Source organism: Leptodactylus fuscus, chromosome 4, assembly GCF_031893055.1.
Source record: "Leptodactylus fuscus isolate aLepFus1 chromosome 4, aLepFus1.hap2, whole genome shotgun sequence".
NCBI lineage: Eukaryota > Metazoa > Chordata > Amphibia > Anura > Leptodactylidae > Leptodactylus > Leptodactylus fuscus.
Genome location: NC_134268.1, coordinates 137026010 through 137046558, shown reverse-complemented (window position 1 = coordinate 137046558; position 20549 = coordinate 137026010). Strand labels below are relative to the sequence as shown.

At 45.2% G+C, this 20549-nt stretch overlaps 1 protein-coding gene across 1 annotated transcript in view; it reads left to right on the top strand.

Moving 5' to 3' along the window:
* Positions 1–17444, top strand: part of ABCA13 (ATP binding cassette subfamily A member 13) — a 369133-nt gene extending 351689 nt beyond the window's left edge. The window contains exon 29 of the mRNA XM_075271925.1: positions 17374–17444. Within this exon, the coding sequence (XP_075128026.1) occupies positions 17374–17444 (71 nt within the window). The remainder of the gene's footprint in view (positions 1–17373) is intronic.
* The last annotated feature ends 3105 nt before the right edge of the window (positions 17445–20549 follow it).

Here is a 20549-nt window from a genome sequence, read left to right as displayed (position 1 = left end):
GTAAAAAGCAGTCTCCATTGAGTTCTATAGTAAAATGCTGGCGTTTTTTTACGTCCGTAATTTTACGTCCGTAAAATTACGGACGTAAAAATACAGGCATATTTTACTATAGAACTCAATGGAGACTGCTTTTTACGGCTGTAAAAATACACACAAAATACACACAAAAAACGCCTGGCGTTACTCCATGTGAATGGAGCCTTATGTATATATAGGCAAAGTGTAAATGTTGGATAGGATGCATCTATGCCTAAGCTATATCAAACACATGTTTAAAACTGCCATATTGTAATTTAACAAACAAGATGAACGGAGTCCAGCGAGATCCTCTTGAAGTTAAAAAATCACTGACTTTATTTCAAGTGAGTAAAATTCTCCATGACATATATACGAAAAAGGTACACGGACATAAGCAAGAGTCAGAGAGAAAAAAGATCAATCATAGTTGCACCTAGCTGACGCGTTTCGAAACTATAAGTTTCTTAGTCATAGCATGGTATAACCAGAAGGACTCTCCTAAGTGTATATATATATATAGGGGAGGAGTGGCGAAAGACCACAGCTGAAAGTGGGTCTAGCCAGATTGCAATGAAGCCAAAAGATGTCGTATAAAGACTCCTCCCACACATATACAGTCCTATGAAAAAGTTTGGGCACCCCTATTAATCTTAATCATTTTTAGTTCTAAAAATTTTGGTGTTTGCAACAGCCATTTCAGTTTGATATATCTAATAACTGATGGACACAGTAATATTTCAAGATTGAAATGAGGTTTATTGTACTAACAGAAAATGTGCAATATGCATTAAACCAAAATTTGACTAGTGCAAAAGTATGGGCACCCTTATCATTTTATTGATTTGAATACTCCTAACTACTTTTTACTGACTTACTGAAGCACAAAATTGGTTTTGTAACCTCAGTGAGCTTTGAACTTCATAGCCAGATGTATCCAATCATAAGAAAAGGTATTTAAGGTGGCCAATTGAAAGTTGTTCTCCTATTTGAATCTCCTCTGAAGAGTGGCATCATGGGCTACTCAAAACAACTCTCAAATGATCTGAAAACAAAGATTGTTCAACATAGTTGTTCAGGGGAAGGATACAAAAAGTTGTCTTAGAGATTTAATCTGTCAGTTTCCACTGTGAGGAACATAGTAAGGAAATGGAAGACCACAGGGACAGTTCTTGTTAAGCCCAGAAGTGGCAGGCCAAGAAAAATATCAGAAAGGCAGAGAAGAAGAATGGTGAGAACAGTCAAGGACAATCCACAGACCACCTCCAAAGAGCTGCAGCATCATCTTGCTGCAGATGGTGTCACTGTGCATCGGTCAACAATACAGCGCACTTTGCACAATCAGAAGCTGTATGGGAGAGTGATGAGAAAGAAGCTGTTTCTGCAAGCATGCCACAAACAGAGTCACCTGAGGTATGCAAATGCACATTTGGACAAGCCAGCTTCATTTTGGAAGAAGGTCCTGTGGACTGATGAAACAAAGATTGAGTTGTTTGGTCATACAAAAAGGCGTTATGCATGGCATCCAAAAAAAACAGCATTACACGAAAAACACTTGCTACCCACTGTAAAATTTGGTGGAGGTTCCATCATGCTTTGGGGCTGTGTGGCCAATGCCGGCACCAGGAATTTTGTTAAAGTTGAGGGTCTCATGGATTCCACTCAGTATCAGCAGATTCTTGAGAATAATGTTCAAGAATCAGTGACGAAGTTGAAGTTACGCCGGGGATGGATATTTCAGCAAGACAATGATCCAAAACACCACTCCAAATCCTCAGGCATTCATGCAGAGGAACAATTACAATGTTCTGGAATGGCCATCCCAGTCCCCAGACCTGAATATCATTGAACATCTGTGGGATGATTGGAAGCGGGCTGCCCATGCTCGGCGACCATCTAACTTAACTGAACTTGAATTGTTTTGTAAAGAGGAATGGTCCAAAATACCTTCATCCAGGATCCAGGAACTGATTAAGAGCTACAGGAAGCGACTAGAGGCTGTTATCTTTGCAAAAGGAGGATCTACTAAATATTAATGTCACTTTTCTGTTGAGGTGCCCATAATTTTGCATCGGTCAAATTTTGGTTTGATGCATATTGCACATTTTCTGTTAGTACAATAAACCTCATTTCAATCCTGAAATATTACTGTGTCCATCAGTTATTAGATATATCAAACTGAAATGGCTGCTGCAAACAGCAAAATATTTAGAACTAAAAATGATTAAGATTAATAGGGGTGCCCAAACTTTTTCATAGGACTGTATACACCCATAAACAACAAACAAATCCCAATAAAACAAATGAGAAAGACACATAAAAACATAACAAACAAAACCAATTGATTGATCTTAATATAAAAACAGATGCTTAGTTGAACAAGAACTATGGTGATATACTACAATATGCAGAATATAATCAAGTATACAAATATAAATGTATAAACCAAATGCTGAAAATTGTATTTGAGCTGAAAAATAAATCTGCACCTATATCTTACACATATAAATATATAAAAAGTGTTGGAAATAATATATAGACTCGAACGTACATCTACGCCTGTGTTTACATAAACTAGGTCAAAAGTGTTAACGCATGTGATGAAACGGCACTCCTATCGAGAAACACAACAACTAATCAAAAATACATATGTATGTGTGTGAATATAATACATGCGTTAAGATGGCCTACCAGATGTACTATATAAGTGTAAGAAACAGGTAAGGAAAACTCTGCCAAAGGAGAAAATGGAACATACCTCATGTGAATCACGCCATACTCCTTGGAAGAAAAATATCAAATGAAAAGTAAAATAAACTTGAAACCTATCAAGGCGTTTTCCCCAGGGTGTATGTTGTGGTAACCTGAGAGGAAGCTGGCAAGACAAGGTATAGTTTAGAGCGCATGCGTGCCAGTACCAAAAATGAAAGAATAAACAGTAGAGATGAGCGAACAGTGTTCTATCGAACACATGTTCGATCGGATATCAGGGTGTTCGCCATGTTCGAATCGAATCGAACACCACGTGGTAAAGTGCGCCAAAATTCGATTCCCCTCCCACCTTCCCTGGCGCCTTTTTTGCACCAATAACAGCGCAGGGGAGGTGGGACAGGAACTACGACACCGGGGGCATTGAAAAAAATTGGAAAAAGTCATTGGCTGCCGAAATCAGGTGACCTCCATTTTAGACGAATAGTGGATTTCAAATCCGGGTCATATGAGAATGTGAACTTTGTGACTATGAGACAGGGATAGCTGTACAGGCAGGGATAGCTAGGGATAACCTTTATTTAGGGGGGAATGTTATTAAAAATAACTTTTTGGGGCTCTATCGGGTGTGTAATTGTGATTTTTGTGAGATAAACTTTTTCCCATAGGGATGCATTGGCCAGCGCTGATTGGCCGAATTCCGTACTCTGGCCAATCAGCGCTGGCCAATGCATTCTATTAGCTTGATGAAGCAGAGTGTGCACAAGGGTTCAAGCGCACCCTCGGCTCTGATGTAGCAGAGCCGAGGCTGCACAAGGGTTCAAGCGCACCCTCGGCTCTGATGTAGGAGAGCCGAGGGTGCACTTGAACCCTTGTGCACCCTCAGCTCTGCTACATCAGAGCCGAGGGTGCGCTTGAACCCTTGTGCACACTCTGCTTCATCAAGCTAATAGAATGCATTGGCCAGCGCTGATTGGCCAATGTATTCTATTAGCCTGATGAAGTAGAGCTGAATGTGTGTGCTAAGCACACACATTCAGCTCTACTTCATCGGGCTAATAGAATGCATTGGCCAGCGCTGATTGGCCAGAGTACGGAACTCGACCAATCAGCGCTGGCTCTGCTGGAGGAGGCGGAGTCTAAGATCGCTCCACACCAGTCTCCATTCAGGTCCGACCTTAGACTCCGCCTCCTTCGGCAGAGCCAGCGCTGATTGGCCGAAGGCTGGCCAATGCATTCCTATGCGAATGCAGAGACTTAGCAGTGCTGAGTCAGTTTTGCTCAACTACACATCTGATGCACACTCGGCACTGCTACATCAGATGTAGCAATCTGATGTAGCAGAGCCGAGGGTGCACTAGAACCCCTGTGCAAACTCAGTTCACGCTAATAGAATGCATTGGCCAGCGCTGATTGGCCAATGCATTCTATTAGCCCGATGAAGTAGAGCTGAATGTGTGTGCTAAGCACACACATTCAGCACTGCTTCATCAAGCCAATACAATGCATTAGCCAGTGCTGATTGGCCAGAGTACGGAATTCGGCCAATCAGCGCTGGCTCTGCTGGAGGAGGCGGAGTCTAAGATCGCTCCACACCAGTCTCCATTCAGGTCCGACCTTAGACTCCGCCTCCTCCAGCAGAGCCAGCGCTGATTGGCCGAATTCCGTACTCTGGCCAATCAGCACTGGCTAATGCATTGTATTGGCTTGATGAAGCGGTGCTGAATGTGTGTGCTTAGCACACACATTCAGCTCTACTTCATCGGGCTAATAGAATGCATTGGCCAATCAGCGCTGGCCAATGCATTCTATTAGCGTGAACTGAGTTTGCACAGGGGTTCTAGTGCACCCTCGGCTCTGCTACATCAGATTGCTACATCTGATGTAGCAGTGCCGAGTGTGCATCAGATGTGTAGTTGAGCAAAACTGACTCAGCACTGCTAAGTCTGCATTCGCATAGGAATGCATTGGCCAGCCTTCGGCCAATCAGCGCTGGCTCTGCCGGAGGAGGCGGAGTCTAAGGTCGGACCTGAATGGAGACTGGTGTGGAGCTATCTTAGACTCCGCCTCCTCCAGCAGAGCCAGCGCTGATTGGCCGAATTCCGTACTCTGGCCAATCAGCACTGGCTAATGCATTGTATTGGCTTGATGAAGCAGTGCTGAATGTGTGTGCTTAGCACACACATTCAGCTCTACTTCATCGGGCTAATAGAATGCATTGGCCAGCGCTGATTGGCCGAATTCCGTACTCTGGCCAATCAGCACTGGCTAATGCATTGTATTGGCTTGATGAAGCAGTGCTGAATGTGTGTGCTTAGCACACACATTCAGCTCTACTTCATCGGGCTAATAGAATGCATTGGCCAATCAGCGCTGGCCAATGCATTCTATTAGCGTGAACTGAGTTTGCACAGGGGTTCTAGTGCACCCTCGGCTCTGCTACATCAGATTGCTACATCTGATGTAGCAGTGCCGAGTGTGCATCAGATGTGTAGTTGAGCAAAACTGACTCAGCACTGCTAAGTCTGCATTCGCATAGGAATGCATTGGCCAGCCTTCGGCCAATCAGCGCTGGCTCTGCCGGAGGAGGCGGAGTCTAAGGTCGGACCTGAATGGAGACTGGTGTGGAGCGATCTTAGACTCCGCCTCCTCCAGCAGAGCCAGCGCTGATTGGCCGAATTCCGTACTCTGGCCAATCAGCACTGGCTAATGCATTGTATTGGCTTGATGAAGCAGTGCTGAATGTGTGTGCTTAGCACACACATTCAGCTCTACTTCATCGGGCTAATAGAATGCATTGGCCAATCAGCGCTGGCCAATGCATTCTATTAGCGTGAACTGAGTTTGCACAGGGGTTCTAGTGCACCCTCGGCTCTGCTACATCAGATTGCTACATCTGATGTAGCAGTGCCGAGTGTGCATCAGATGTGTAGTTGAGCAAAACTGACTCAGCACTGCTAAGTCTGCATTCGCATAGGAATGCATTGGCCAGCCTTCGGCCAATCAGCGCTGGCTCTGCCGGAGGAGGCGGAGTCTAAGGTCGGACCTGAATGGAGACTGGTGTGGAGCTATCTTAGACTCCGCCTCCTCCAGCAGAGCCAGCGCTGATTGGTCGAGTTCCGTACTCTGGCCAATCAGCACTGGCCAATGCATTTCTATGGGGAAAAGTTAGCTTGCGAAAATCGCAAACTGACAGGGATTTCCATGAAATAAAGTGACTTTTATGCCCCCAGACATGCTTCCCCTGCTGTCCCAGTGTCATTCCAGGGTGTTGGTATCATTTCCTGGGGTGTCATAGTGGACTTGGTGACCCTCCAGACACGAATTTGGGTTTCCCCCTTAACGAGTTTATGTTCCCCATAGACTATAATGGGGTTCGAAACCCATTCGAACACTCGAACAGTGAGCGGCTGTTCGAATCGAATTTCGAACCTCGAACATTTTAGTGTTCGCTCATTTCTAATAAACAGCAGGTCAAACAATGCGCCTGCGTGTAAGTTCTAGAGAAAGAGACGTGGCCAATAGATGTAGAAGCATACCTATGTGCCCTTACTCTAGTCAAATAATGCGCCTGCGTGTATGTACCGAAGGAAAAGACGTGGCCAATGGATGCAATAGCGCACCTGCGCACTACCACTATAGGCAAAGACACTAAATAGCAAACACTACTAGGCAGAAGTGATTTAAGAGTGATACCAAAATGATTCTGTGAATTATAAAACCTGTTTATATACTGCCAATGAGAACAAATACATTAGTATAATAATAAATGCATGAATGAAGAGATAGATGAATAATAACCAAAACTTAATATGAGAGGTATATCTGGTGCCTTGACTAGTATAGAACTGGAAAATACTGACTTGGATTGTACATTAATAAATATATGAGAGATCATTTCGTCTGTTCATACCTCTCGGTGATCTAGTATTTAATTTTAATATCCACTTAGCCTCAAGTTTTTTCAAATTATAATCGCGATCACCTCCACGAACCGATTTTTTATATTGGTCAATGGCTTTGAATGAAAAAAAGCTGATGTCCCTATCATGAGAATGTATAAAATGATGTGAGACACCCGTAGTTTTAGTGCAATTGGTACTAGTATTTTCCAGTTCTATACTAGTCAAGGCACCAGATATACCTCTCATATTAAGTTTGGTTTTATGCACCAATTGGTGTGGTTATTATTCATCTATCTCTTCATTCATGCATTTATTATTATACTAATGTATTTGTTCTCATTGGCAGTATATAAACAGGTTTTATAATTCACAGAATCATTTTGGTATCACTCTTAAATCACTTCTGCCTAGTAGTGTTTGCTATATAGTGTCTTTGCCTATAGTGGTAGTGCGCAGGTGCGCTATTGCATCCATTGGCCACGTCTTTTCCTTCGGTACATACACGCAGGCGCATTATTTGACTAGAGTAAGGGCACATAGGTATGCTTCTACATCTATTGGCCACGTCTCTTTCTCTAGAACTTACACGCAGGCGCATTGTTTGACCTGCTGTTTATTCTTTCATTTTTGGTACTGGCACGCATGCGCTCTAAACTATAACTTGTCTTGCCAGCTTCCTCTCAGGTTACCACAACATACACCCTGGGGAAAACGCCTTGATAGGTTTCAAGTTTATTTTATTTTTCATTTGATATTTTTCTTCCAAGGAGTATGGCGTGATTCACATGAGGTATGTTCCATTTTCTCCTTTGGCAGAGTTTTCCTTACTAGAGATGAACGAACAGTGTTCTATCGAACTCATGTTCGATCGGATATTAGGCTGTTCGGCATGTTCGAATCGAATCGAACACCGCGTGGTAAAGTGCGCCATTACTCGATTCCCCTCCCACCTTCCCTGGCGCCTTTTTTGCTCCAATAACAGCGCAGGGTAGGTGGGACAGGAACTACGACACCGGTGACGTTGAGAAAAATAGGCAAAACCCATTGGCTGCAGAAAACATGTGACCTCTAATTTAAAAGAACAGCGCCGCCCAGGTTCGCGTCATTCTGAGCTTGCAATTCACCGAGGACGGAGGTTTCCGTCCAGCTAGCTAGGGCTTAGATTCTGGGTAGGCAGGGACAGGCTAGGATAGGAAGGAGAAGACAACCACAACAGCTCTTGTAAGAGCTAAATTCCAGGGAGAAGCTTGTCAGTGTAACGTGGCACTGACGGGCTCAATCGCCGCAACCCAGCTTTCCCAGGATCCTGAATGGAATACACTGTCAGTGTATTCCCGTATACCCGATATATACCCCGATACCCGTTCCAACGGTGTGCCCCCCCACCTTCACCCCAGAAATACCCTGCAAGTCCCCTAGCAATAGAATTGGGGCTATATACACCCACAATTTTTACTACTGGTATACAGTGCCATTGTCTGACTGGGAATTCAAAGAATATATTGGGGTTACAAATACCCTCATTTCTTGCTACTGGTATATAGTGCCATTGTCTGACTGGGAATTCAAAGAATATATTGGGGTTATAAATACCCTCATTTCTTGCTACTGCCATATAGTGCCAGTTTCTGACTGGGAATTCAAAGAATATATTGTGGTTACGTGCACCCACAATTTTTACTACTGGTATACAGTGCCATTGTCTGACTGGGAATTCAAAGAATATATTGGGAATACAAATACCCTCATTTCTTGCTACTGCCATATAGTGCCAGTGTCTGACTGGGAATTCAAAGAATATATTGGGGTTACGTGCACCCACAATTTTTACTACTGGTATACAGTGCCATTGTCTGACTGGGAATTCAAAGAATATATTGGGAATACAAATACCCTCATTTCTTGCTACTGCCATATAGTGCCAGTTTCTGACTGGTAATTCAAAGAATATATTGGGGTTACGTGCACCCACAATTTTTACTACTGGTATACAGTGCCATTGTCTGACTGGGAATTCAAAGAATATATTGGGAATACAAATACCCTCATTTCTTGCTACTGCCATATAGTGCCAGTTTCTGACTGGTAATTCAAAGAATATATTGGGGTTACGTGCACCCACAATTTTTACTACTGGTATACAGTGCCATTGTCTGACTGGGAATTCAAAGAATATATTGGGAATACAAATACCCTCATTTCTTGCTACTGCCATATAGTGCCAGTGTCTGACTGGGAATTCAAAGAATATATTGGGGTTACGTGCACCCACAATTTTTACTACTGGTATACAGTGCCATTGTCTGACTGGGAATTCAAAGAATATATTGGGAATACAAATACCCTCATTTCTTGCTACTGCCATATAGTGCCAGTGTCTGACTGGGAATTCAAAGAATATATTGGGGTTACGTGCACCCACAATTTTTACTACTGGTATACAGTGCCATTGTCTGACTGGGAATTCAAAGAATATATTGGGGTTATAAATACCCTCATTTCTTGCTACTGCCATATAGTGCCAGTTTCTGACTGGTAATTCAAAGAATATATTGGGGTTACGTGCACCCACAATTTTTACTACTGGTATACAGTGCCATTGTCTGACTGGGAATTCAAAGAATATATTGGGAATACAAATACCCTCATTTCTTGCTACTGCCATATAGTGCCAGTGTCTGACTGGGAATTCAAAGAATATATTGGGGTTACGTGCACCCACAATTTTTACTACTGGTATACAGTGCCATTGTCTGACTGGGAATTCAAAGAATATATTGGGGTTATAAATACCCTCATTTCTTGCTACTGCCATATAGTGCCAGTTTCTGACTGGTAATTCAAAGAATATATTGTGGTTACGTGCACCCACAATTTTTACTACTGGTATACAGTGCCATTGTCTGACTGGGAATTCAAAGAATATATTGGGAATACAAATACCCTCATTTCTTGCTACTGCCATATAGTGCCAGTGTCTGACTGGGAATTCAAAGAATATATTGGGGTTACGTGCACCCACAATTTTTACTACTGGTATACAGTGCCATTGTCTGACTGGGAATTCAAAGAATATATTGGGAATACAAATACCCTCATTTCTTGCTACTGCCATATAGTGCCAGTTTCTGACTGGTAATTCAAAGAATATATTGGGGTTACGTGCACCCACAATTTTTACTACTGGTATACAGTGCCATTGTCTGACTGGGAATTCAAAGAATATATTGGGAATACAAATACCCTCATTTCTTGCTACTGCCATATAGTGCCAGTTTCTGACTGGTAATTCAAAGAATATATTGGGGTTACGTGCACCCACAATTTTTACTACTGGTATACAGTGCCAATTTCTAACTAGGAATTCAAAATGCGCAAGGCTACCGGAAAGGGACGTGGACGAGGCCGTGGGCGAGGTCGGGGGAATGGTTCTGGGGAGCAAGGTAGCAGTGAAGCCACAGGGCGTCTCGTGCCTACTCCTGTGGGGCAGCAAGCATTGCGCCACTCCACAGTGCCAGGGTTGCTTGCCACATTAACTAAACTGCAGGGTACAAACCTTAGTAGGCCCGAGAACCAGGAACAGGTCTTGCAATGGCTGTCAGAGAACGCTTACAGCACATTGTCCAGCAGCCAGTCAGACTCTGCCTCCTCTCCTCCTATTACCCAACAGTCTTGTCTTCCTTCCTCCCAAAATTCCGAAGCTTTACAGAACAATAACCCAAACTGTCCCTGCTCCCCAGAGCTGTTCTCCGCTCCTTTCATTGTCCCTCAACCTGCCTCTCCACGTCACGATTCCACGAACCTAACAGAGGAGCATCTGTGTCCAGATGCTCAAACACTAGAGTCTCCTCCATCTCCGTTCGATTTGGTGGTGGATGACCAGCAACCCACCCTCATCGACGATGATGTGACGCAGTTGCCGTCAGGGCATCCAGTTGACCGGCGCATTGTGCGGGAGGAGGAGATGAGACAGGAGTTGGAAGAGGAAGTGGTGGATGATGAGGACACTGACCCGACCTGGACAGGGGGGATGTCAAGCGGGGAAAGTAGTGTGGATGTTGAGGCAGGTGCAGCACCAAAAAGGGTAGCTAGAGGCAGAGGCAGAGGTCAGCAGCTTAGGCGAAGCCAGGCCACACCCGGAATCTCCCAAGATGTTCCAGTTCGTACCCAGCCCCGAAAAACTCCCACCTCGAGGGCACGTTTCTCGAAGGTGTGGAGTTTTTTCAAGGAATGCGCCGAGGACAGATATAGTGTTGTCTGCACAATTTGCCTCTCGAAATTGATTAGGGGCTCTGAGAAGAGCAACCTGTCCACCACTTCAATAGACCGTCATTTGGAATCCAAGCACTGGAATCAGTGGCAGGCAGCAACGGCAGGACAAAGGCCGCCTGCCGTTCACGCCACTGCCACTGCCTCTGCCACTGCCTCTGCCTCTGCCACTGCCACTGCTGACTGTGCTGGCGATGCACTCCAGAGGACGAGCCAGGACACCACTTCATCTGCCTCCGCCACTTTGTTGACTTCTACCTCATCCTCCCCTGGTCCTGTCTTATCTCCTTCTCCTGCACCATCAAAGGCACCATCAGGCGTTTCTTTACAACAACCCACCATCTCTCAGACATTGGAGCGGCGGCAGAAATACACTGCTAACCACCCACACGCGCAAGCCTTGAACGCCAACATCGCTAAACTGCTGGCCCAGGAGATGTTGGCGTTCCGGCTTGTTGAAACTCCCGCCTTCCTGGACCTGATGGCAACTGCGGCACCTCGCTATGCCGTCCCTAGCCGTCACTACTTCTCCCGGTGTGCCGTCCCCGCCTTGCACCAGCACGTGTCACTCAACATCAGGCGGGCCCTTAGTTCCGCGCTTTGCACAAAGGTCCACTTGACCACCGACGCGTGGACAAGTGCATGCGGACAGGGACGCTACATTTCACTGACGGCACACTGGGTGAATGTAGTTGAGGCTGGGACTGCTTCCCAAACTGGCCCGGTGTACCTCGTCTCCCTGCCTAACATTCCTGGCAGGGACACGAGAAGAACACCCCCCTCCTCCTCCTCCTCTACCGCCTCCTCCTCCGCCACCGCCTCCTCCTCCGCTGTTAGATTGACCCCAGCTACGAGTTGGAAACGTTGCAGCACTGGCGTTGGTAGACGTCAGCAGGCTGTGCTGAAGCTGATCAGCTTGGGGGACAGACAGCACACTGCCTCCGAGGTGAGGGATGCCCTCCTCGATGAGACGGCAATATGGTTTGAGCCGCTGCACCTGGGCCCAGGCATGGTCGTTTGTGATAACGGCCGGAACCTGGTAGCAGCTCTGGAGCTTGCCGGACTCCAACATGTTCCATGCCTGGCCCACGTCTTCAACCTAGTGGTGCAACGTTTCCTAAAGAGCTACCCCAATGTTCCAGAGCTACTGGTGAAAGTGCGGCGCATGTGCGCCCACTTTCGCAAGTCGACAGTAGCTGCTGCTAGCTTAAAATCTCTCCAGCAACGCCTGCATGTGCCACAACACCGGCTTTTGTGCGACGTCCCCACACGCTGGAACTCAACGTTTCAGATGTTGAATAGAGTGGTTGAGCAGCAGAGACCTTTGATGGAATACCAGCTACAAAACCCTAGGGTGCCACAAAGTCAGCTGCCTCAGTTTCTCATCCATGAGTGGCCATGGATGAGAGACCTTTGTGACATCCTACGGGTGTTTGAGGAGTCCACAAGGAGGGTGAGCTCTGAGGATGCGATGGTGAGCCTTACAATCCCGCTCTTGTGTGTTCTGAGAGAATCCCTGATTGACATCAGGGATAACTCAGATCACACAGAGGAGTCAGGGATAGCATCCGATCCGTCACAGCTGGAGAGTAGGTCCACACATCTGTCCGCTTCATCGCGTTTAATGGAGGAGGAGGAGGAGGAGGAGGAGGAGGAAGAAGAGTTGTCCGATGATGTGATGTGATACAGGAGGCTTCCGGGCAACTTCGAATCGTCCCATTGTTGCAGCGCGGATGGGTAGACATGGAGGATGAGGAGGAAATGGAGATTGAACTTTCCGGTGGGGCCAGAGGAGTCATGCCAACTAACACTGTGGCAGACATGGCTGAGTTCATGTTGGGGTGCTTTACAACCGACAAGCGTATTGTCAAAATCATGGAGGACAACCAGTACTGGATCTTTGCTATCCTTGACCCCCGGTATAAAAACAACATCTCGTCTTTTATTCCGGTAGAGGGGAGGGCCAATCGCATCAATGCTTGCCACAGGCAATTGGTGCAGAATATGATGGAGATGTTTCCAGCATGTGACGTTGGCGGCAGGGAGGGCAGTTCCTCCAGTAGGCAACCAAGTTCTCACCGGTCCACACAAACGAGGGGCACACTGTCTAAGGTCTGGGACACCTTGATGGCACCCCCTCGCCAAAGTGCCGCCACGGAGGGTCCTAGTGTCACCAGGCGTGAGAAGTATAGGCGCATGTTGCGGGAATACCTTTCCGACCACAGCCCTGTCCTCTCCGACCCCTCTGCGCCCTACACGTATTGGGTGTCGAAGTTGGACCTGTGGCTTGAACTTGCCCTATATGCCTTGGAGGTGCTGTCCTGTCCTGCCGCCAGCGTCCTATCTGAGAGGGTGTTCAGTGCAGCCGGTGGCATCATCACTGACAAGCGCACCCGTCTGTCAGCTGAGAGTGCCGACCGGCTCACTTTGATAAAAATGAACCACCACTGGGTAGAGCCGTCATTTTTGTGCCCACCTGTGTAAAGCACCCCAACATGAAACTCCATGTCTGTACTCAACCTCTCCAATTCCTCCGCATCCTCATACTCATCCACCATAAGCGTTGCACAATTCTGCTAATACTAGGCTCCCTCCACCCTGATTTCCCCCAACTCTGCTGGTTAGAGGCTCCCTCCACCCTGATTTCCACCAACTCTGCTGGTTAGAGGCTCCCTCCACCATGAATTTGCCCAAACTGGGCTGTTTAGAGGCTCCCTCCACCATGAATTGGTCCAAACTGGGGTTTTTAGATGCTCCCTCCACCATGAATTGGTCCAAACTGGGCTGTTTAACGGCTCCCTCCACCATTAATTGGTCCAAACTGGGCTGGTTAGAGGCTCCCTCCACCATGAATTTGCCCAAACTGGGCTGTTTAGAGGCTCCCTCCACCATGAATTTGCCCAAACTGGGCTGGTTAGAGGCTCCCTCCACCATGAATTGGTCCAAACTGGGGTTTTTAGAGGCTCCCTCCACCATGAATTGGTCCAAACTGGGTTTTTTAGAGGCTCCCTCCACCATGAATTGGTCCAAACTGGGGTTTTTAGAGGCTCCCTCCACCATGAATTGGTCCAAACTGGGCTGTTTAGCGGCTCCCTCCACCATTAATTGGTCCAAACTGGGCTGGTTAGAGGCTCCCTCCACCATGAATTTGCCCAAACTGGGCTGTTTAGAGGCTCCCTCCACCATGAATTTGCCCAAACTGGGCTGGTTAGAGGCTCCCTCCACCATGAATTGGTCCAAACTGGGGTTTTTAGAGGCTCCCTCCACCATGAATTGGTCCAAACTTGGCTGTTTAGAGGCTCCCTCCACCATTAATTGGTCCAAACTGGGCTGGTTAGAGGCTCCCTCCACCATGAATTGGTCCAAACTGGGTTTTTTAGAGGCTCCCTCCACCATGAATTGGTCCAAACTGGGGTTTTTAGAGGCTCCCTCCACCATGAATTGGTCCAAACTGGGCTGTTTAGCGGCTCCCTCCACCATTAATTGGTCCAAACTGGGCTGGTTAGAGGCTCCCTCCACCATGAATTTGCCCAAACTGGGCTGGTTAGAGGCTCCCTCCACCATGAATTGGTCCAAACTGGGGTTTTTAGAGGCTCCCTCCACCATGAATTGGTCCAAACTTGGCTGTTTAGAGGCTCCCTCCACCATTAATTGGTCCAAACTGGGCTGGTTAGAGGCTCCCTCCACCATGAATTGGTCCAAACTGGGTTTTTTAGAGGCTCCCTCCACCATGAATTGGTCCAAACTGGGGTTTTTAGAGGCTCCCTCCACCATGAATTGGTCCAAACTGGGCTGTTTAGCGGCTCCCTCCACCATTAATTGGTCCAAACTTGGCTGGTTAGAGGCTCCCTCCACCATGAATTTGCCCAAACTGGGCTGTTTAGAGGCTCCCTCCACCATGAATTTGCCCAAACTGGGCTGGTTAGAGGCTCCCTCCACCATGAATTGGTCCAAACTGGGGTTTTTAGAGGCTCCCTCCACCATGAATTGGTCCAAACTTGGCTGTTTAGAGGCTCCCTCCACCATTAATTGGTCCAAACTGGGCTGGTTAGAGGCTCCCTCCACCATGAATTGGTCCAAACTGGGTTTTTTAGAGGCTCCCTCCACCATGAATTTGCCCAAACTGGGCTGTTTAGAGGCTCCCTCCACCATGAATTGGTCCAAACTGGGCTGGTTAGAGGCTCCCTCCACCATGAATTTCCCAAAACTTGGCTGTTTAGAGGCTCCCTCCACCATTAATTGGTCCAAACTGGGTTTTTTAGAGGCTCCCTCCACCATGAATTTGCCCAAACTGGGCTGTTTAGAGGCTCCCTCCACCATGAATTGGTCCAAACTGGGTTTTTTAGAGGCTCCCTCCACCATGAATTGGTCCAAACTGGGCTGTTTAGAGGCTCCCTCCACCATGAATTTGCCCAAACTGGGCTGGTTAGAGGCTCCCTCCACCATGAATTGGTCCAAACTGGGCTGGTTAGAGGCTCCCTCCACCATGAATTTGCCCAAACTGGGCTGTTTAGAGGCTCCCTCCACCATGAATTGGTCCAAACTGGGTTTTTTAGAGGCTCCCTCCACCATGAATTGGTCCAAACTGGGCTGTTTAGAGGCTCCCTCCACCATGAATTTGCCCAAACTGGGCTGGTTAGAGGCTCCCTCCACCATTAATTGGTCCAAACTGGGCTGGTTAGAGGCTCCCTCCACCATGAATTTGCCCAAACTGGGCTGTTTAGAGGCTCCCTCCACCATGAATTTGCCCAAACTGGGCTGGTTAGAGGCTCCCTCCACCATGAATTGGTCCAAACTGGGTTTTTTAGAGGCTCCCTCCACCATGAATTTGCCCACACTGGGCTGGTTAGAGGCTCCCTCCACCATGAATTGGTCCAAACTGGGGTTTTTAGAGGCTCCCTCCACCATGAATTTGCCCAAACTGGGGTGTTTAGAGGCTCCCTCCACCATGAATTTGCCCAAACTCTGCTGGTTAGAGGCTCAATCCACCCTGATTTTCAAAGCAAATGTTGGTGCCAACCTCAACTTACTACAAGGGCCAAATTCACTGCTGGTGACAAGCTCTCCTCACTGCAAGTGCCAAATACACATGTTTCAAGGTGTTTTCCTACAGTCAGAGAGGTGGTATTGAGTGTGTAAAGTGTGTAGTTGTTAGGCTGTGATGTTGGGGTAATAGAGGGTCTTTGGTGTGTTAGATGCCCCCAGACATGCTTCCCCTGCTGTCCCAGTGTCATTCCAGAGGTGTTGGCATCATTTCCTGTGGTGTCATAGTGGACTTGGTGACCCTCCAGACACGGATTTGGGTTTCCCCCTTAACGAGTATATGTTCCCCATAGACTATAATGGGGTTCGAAACCCGTTCGAACACACGAACATTGAGCGGCTGTTCGATTCGAATTTCGAACCTCGAACATTTTAGTGTTCGCTCATCTCTATTCCTTACCTGTTTCTTACACTTATATAGTACATCTGGTAGGCCATCTTAACGCATGTATTATATTCACACACATACATATGTATTTTTGATTAGTTGTTGTGTTTCTCGATAGGAGTGCCGTTTCATCACATGCGTTAACACTTTTGACCTAGTTTATGTAAACACAGGCGTAGATGTACGTTCGAGTCTATATATTATTTCCAACACTTTTTATATATTTATATGTGTAAGATATAGGTGCAGATTTATTTTTCAGCTCAAATACAATTTTCAGCATTTGGTTTATACATTTATATTTGTATACTTGATTATATTCTGCATATTGTAGTATATCACCATAGTTCTTGTTCAACTAAGCATCTGTTTTTATATTAAGATCAATCAATTGGTTTTGTTTGTTATGTTTTTATGTGTCTTTCTCATTTGTTTTATTGGGATTTGTTTGTTGTTTATGGGTGTATATATGTGTGGGAGGAGTCTTTATACGACATCTTTTGGCTTCATTGCAATCTGGCTAGACCCACTTTCAGCTGTGGTCTTTCGCCACTCCTCCCCTATATATATATACACTTAGGAGAGTCCTTCTGGTTATACCATGCTATGACTAAGAAACTTATAGTTTCGAAATGCGTCAGCTAGGTGCAACTATGATTGATCTTTTTTCTCTCTGACTCTTGCTTATGTCCGTGTACCTTTTTCGTATATATGTCATGGAGAATTTTACTCATTTGAAATAAAGTCAGTGATTTTTTAACTTCAAGAGGATCTCGCTGGACTCCGTTCATCTTGTTTGTTGTGTACCCATGTTCCAGGCTGGAGGAACAAAGGAGGTCACGTGCGGTTCCTCAAAGACGCTGTGGGTGTGTAAGTGCCTAAAAAATCAATTTTTTTTATTTTTCATATGTGTTTGACTGTTTGGAAGGAATCATTCATAAGGACATTCTGTATCAAGCAACCACGGTTACCACGGGGCTGTGTTTTACTTTTTCAAGCTTATTTCATATTGTAATTTATACTTAAAATGTTGTTTCTCCTTAGGTATTCTTAGAGCTATCACAAAATGGGGAAGAAGTCTGTTTGGATATGGATTTATTGCACAGATGTACTGATTCAGCTAACACTAGCAGTAAGTTTCTCAAGAATATATATATTTTTTAAAATGTAGATTGTGAGCCCCATATAGGGATCGCAATGTACATTTCTTTTTGCCTATCAGTATGTCTTTGTAGAGTGGGAGGAAATCCACACAAACACAGGGAGAACATACAAACTCCTTGCAGATGTTGTTCCTGGTGGGATTTGAACCCAGGACTGCCAGTGCAGCAAGGCTTCAGTGCTAACCACTGAGCCACCATGTTGCCCCAAGTTTCTTAAGAATATTAAACACATTGCTGAATGTCTTTGACTATAGGTGAGTGGTTCATATGAATGGCAGCTGTGTGGGAGGATCATAACAGAAAATATGGGGTGGTAGTAGATTCCACTTTCAGGCTAAGGACTGGTTCACATCTGCGTTTGGTATTCCATTCAGGTATTTCGCTCTGGGATCCCCCGAACAGAATACCAAACTCATTGACAAGCGGTGAGCTTATAAAAGCACACGGACCCCATAGTAGTGCTAACGTTACTTTATACTTGCTCTAGTACTAGCAGGTGAATATCCCCAATTATTGACAAGCTGTTTAAGGCCAGGGCACCATGGGATGGAAACACCACAATTTGCCTGGAAACACTGTGGGAAAAATTGCTGTGTCTTACAGTATGGGCAAAGTGGATGGGATTCTAGCGAATCCCATGCCCACTTTGTGGTAAAAACTGCTGTGCGGACATGCCACAATTTCCAAAACCAGCGCGGTTTTGAAAATTGCAGCATGTCAATTATACCTACGGAAACGCTGGTGGTTTTCCCATAGATATAATTGTAACATAAAGTCTGTGGATTAAAACTCTGTGAACTGTATGTTTAAAGTGCTGCGGGAAGAACCGCGATTTGTTGTTGCCGTAGCTTTTCCCGCAGTGCTTTTTTCTGAAGGTCATTCCTTGGGGCCTTAGCCTAAGAGTTCACTATTGTTTCAGAGAATTTGGTCATCCAGAGATGTTCTGCAACGTAAATAATGCCATTATACCTTTATACTCAGTAGGCCATATTTTACCACATTTGATCACTGGATTAAATAGGTTTCTGGTCAACTGCGTTTGTGGTAGGAGTCTTGCTCCGTTACCTAGTGCATGTTGACCTGTATTGTCATCCGACCTGGACACCTTTAGATTTTTATTAGTGGGCACCTTTTTTTATTTTATTAGTAGTTTTGTTCTAACCATTCAGTACAATGAAATGTTGCATTCATTTTGAATGGTAGTGACCTTCTGTAGTTTACATGAGACAAAGTATACATATAAGAATAAAAGTACTGAGACTCCTAACGTAGGTATGATGTCCTATATAAAAACGACCTCCACTCTCCTGGTATATATATACACACATACCTAGTATTGTAAAAATGTTTGAGAAGGCAGGTTTGGAAAAATGCTGCTAAGTAAGAATGCTTTCAGAAAGTAGAAGTGTTTTTAATTCATTTTTTTAAATTAGGAAAATAAAGAAAATGAATAAATGAGAAATCTAAATTAAATCAATATTTGGTTTGACCACCCTTTGGTCGTGATTAGAGATGAGCGAGTACTGTTCGGATCAGCTGATCTGAACAGCACGCTCCATAGAAATGAATGGATGCACCTGGTACTTCCGCTTTGACGTCGGCCGGCCGCTTAACCCCCCGCGTGCCGGCTATGTCCATTCATTTCTATGCGAGCGTGCTGTTCGGATCGGCTGATCCGAACAGTACTCGCTCATCTCTAGTCGTGGTGAGATGGCACCCAAGTCTGTCTCGGATTGCATGAAGAAACAGAAGAATTTAAGCAAACCTATATCCATAGAAGATCTGTGGTTAGTTCTTCAAGATGTTTAGAACAATCCACCCTGCCGAGTTCTTTCAAAAACTGTACACTTAGAAGAATTGATGTTCTTTTGACATCTGTAACAGTACAGGGGATACTATTATGGATGTCAGTAAAGTAAGGTTAAGGAAGAACTTTCAGAATCTCCCAACTCACACATCATCACATGTGTGCAAAGGAAATCAGTTTATCTATTCGTTCCAATGGGATAGGGTATTATACAGCAGAGACCAGGGGCTAATGCCTACAGTCAGTGCCCGTGTTGACCATGGGCATTAAGGCCACCATCATTTTCATGAACACCATGAATTTTTGGGAGGAACACTGATCTCCAGAAAGAGATTTGGGGTTAGTGATCCATTGCCATGACAGCCAGGAGTCTATTAAAAGCTCTCAGGCTTCTCTAGCATTGTGTTCTATTTTGCAATGTATCATTGTATCAAAAATTTAAATTACTCCCTTTTCTGTGTTTGAAAATGCCTGTTCTTCTTATAAAAAATGTTTTCCCATATGGTGAATGAAGTAGCTGTTTTTTTTTTTTTTGTTTGTTTTTTGCTGTTTTGCCCCTGATTAAAATGAATAAAAGGGGTTAAAAATAGACATTGTCCAAAATAGCATAATTAAAAAGTAGTACATAGGCCCCTCAAAAATAGAAGCTCTATGCATTTCTGCACACAGAAATATAAAAAAGTCATGGGTGGTGTCAAAATATGTTGACTTTAATACGTAAATCTATAAACATAAACATATATATAATATATATATATATATATATATATATATATATATATATACACTAGAGGGAGGACCCGGCTTCGCACGGGTATATTACAATTTATGTTTGTGTACTGGCCCCATAAGAATTGTCCAATTTCTGGTGTATTTTGTATGTGGTTTGTGTGTAAGTCCATAAGCGTAATGTGATTATGTGTATCTCATTTTGGATGTCAATGAAAAACCTGTGATCAGTTGTTATGGATACCTGGAGTAAAGCTGTATCTAATCCTTCCCCGTGTAGTACTGTGTTTAGATGCAAGTGTCTAATTCTTGTTGGTGTGGTACTTTGTGAAGAGGCGCGTATCTAATCCTCCAGTAAGTGAAACTGTGTGCAGACGCGCGTATCTAATGACTCTGGCGTGTGGTACTGTGTGCAGATGCGCATATCTAATCCTCCCCCATGTGGAATTGTGTGCTGAGACGCGTATCCAATTCTCTGGCATGTGGTACTGTATGCAGAGGCCTGTATCTAATCCTCCCAT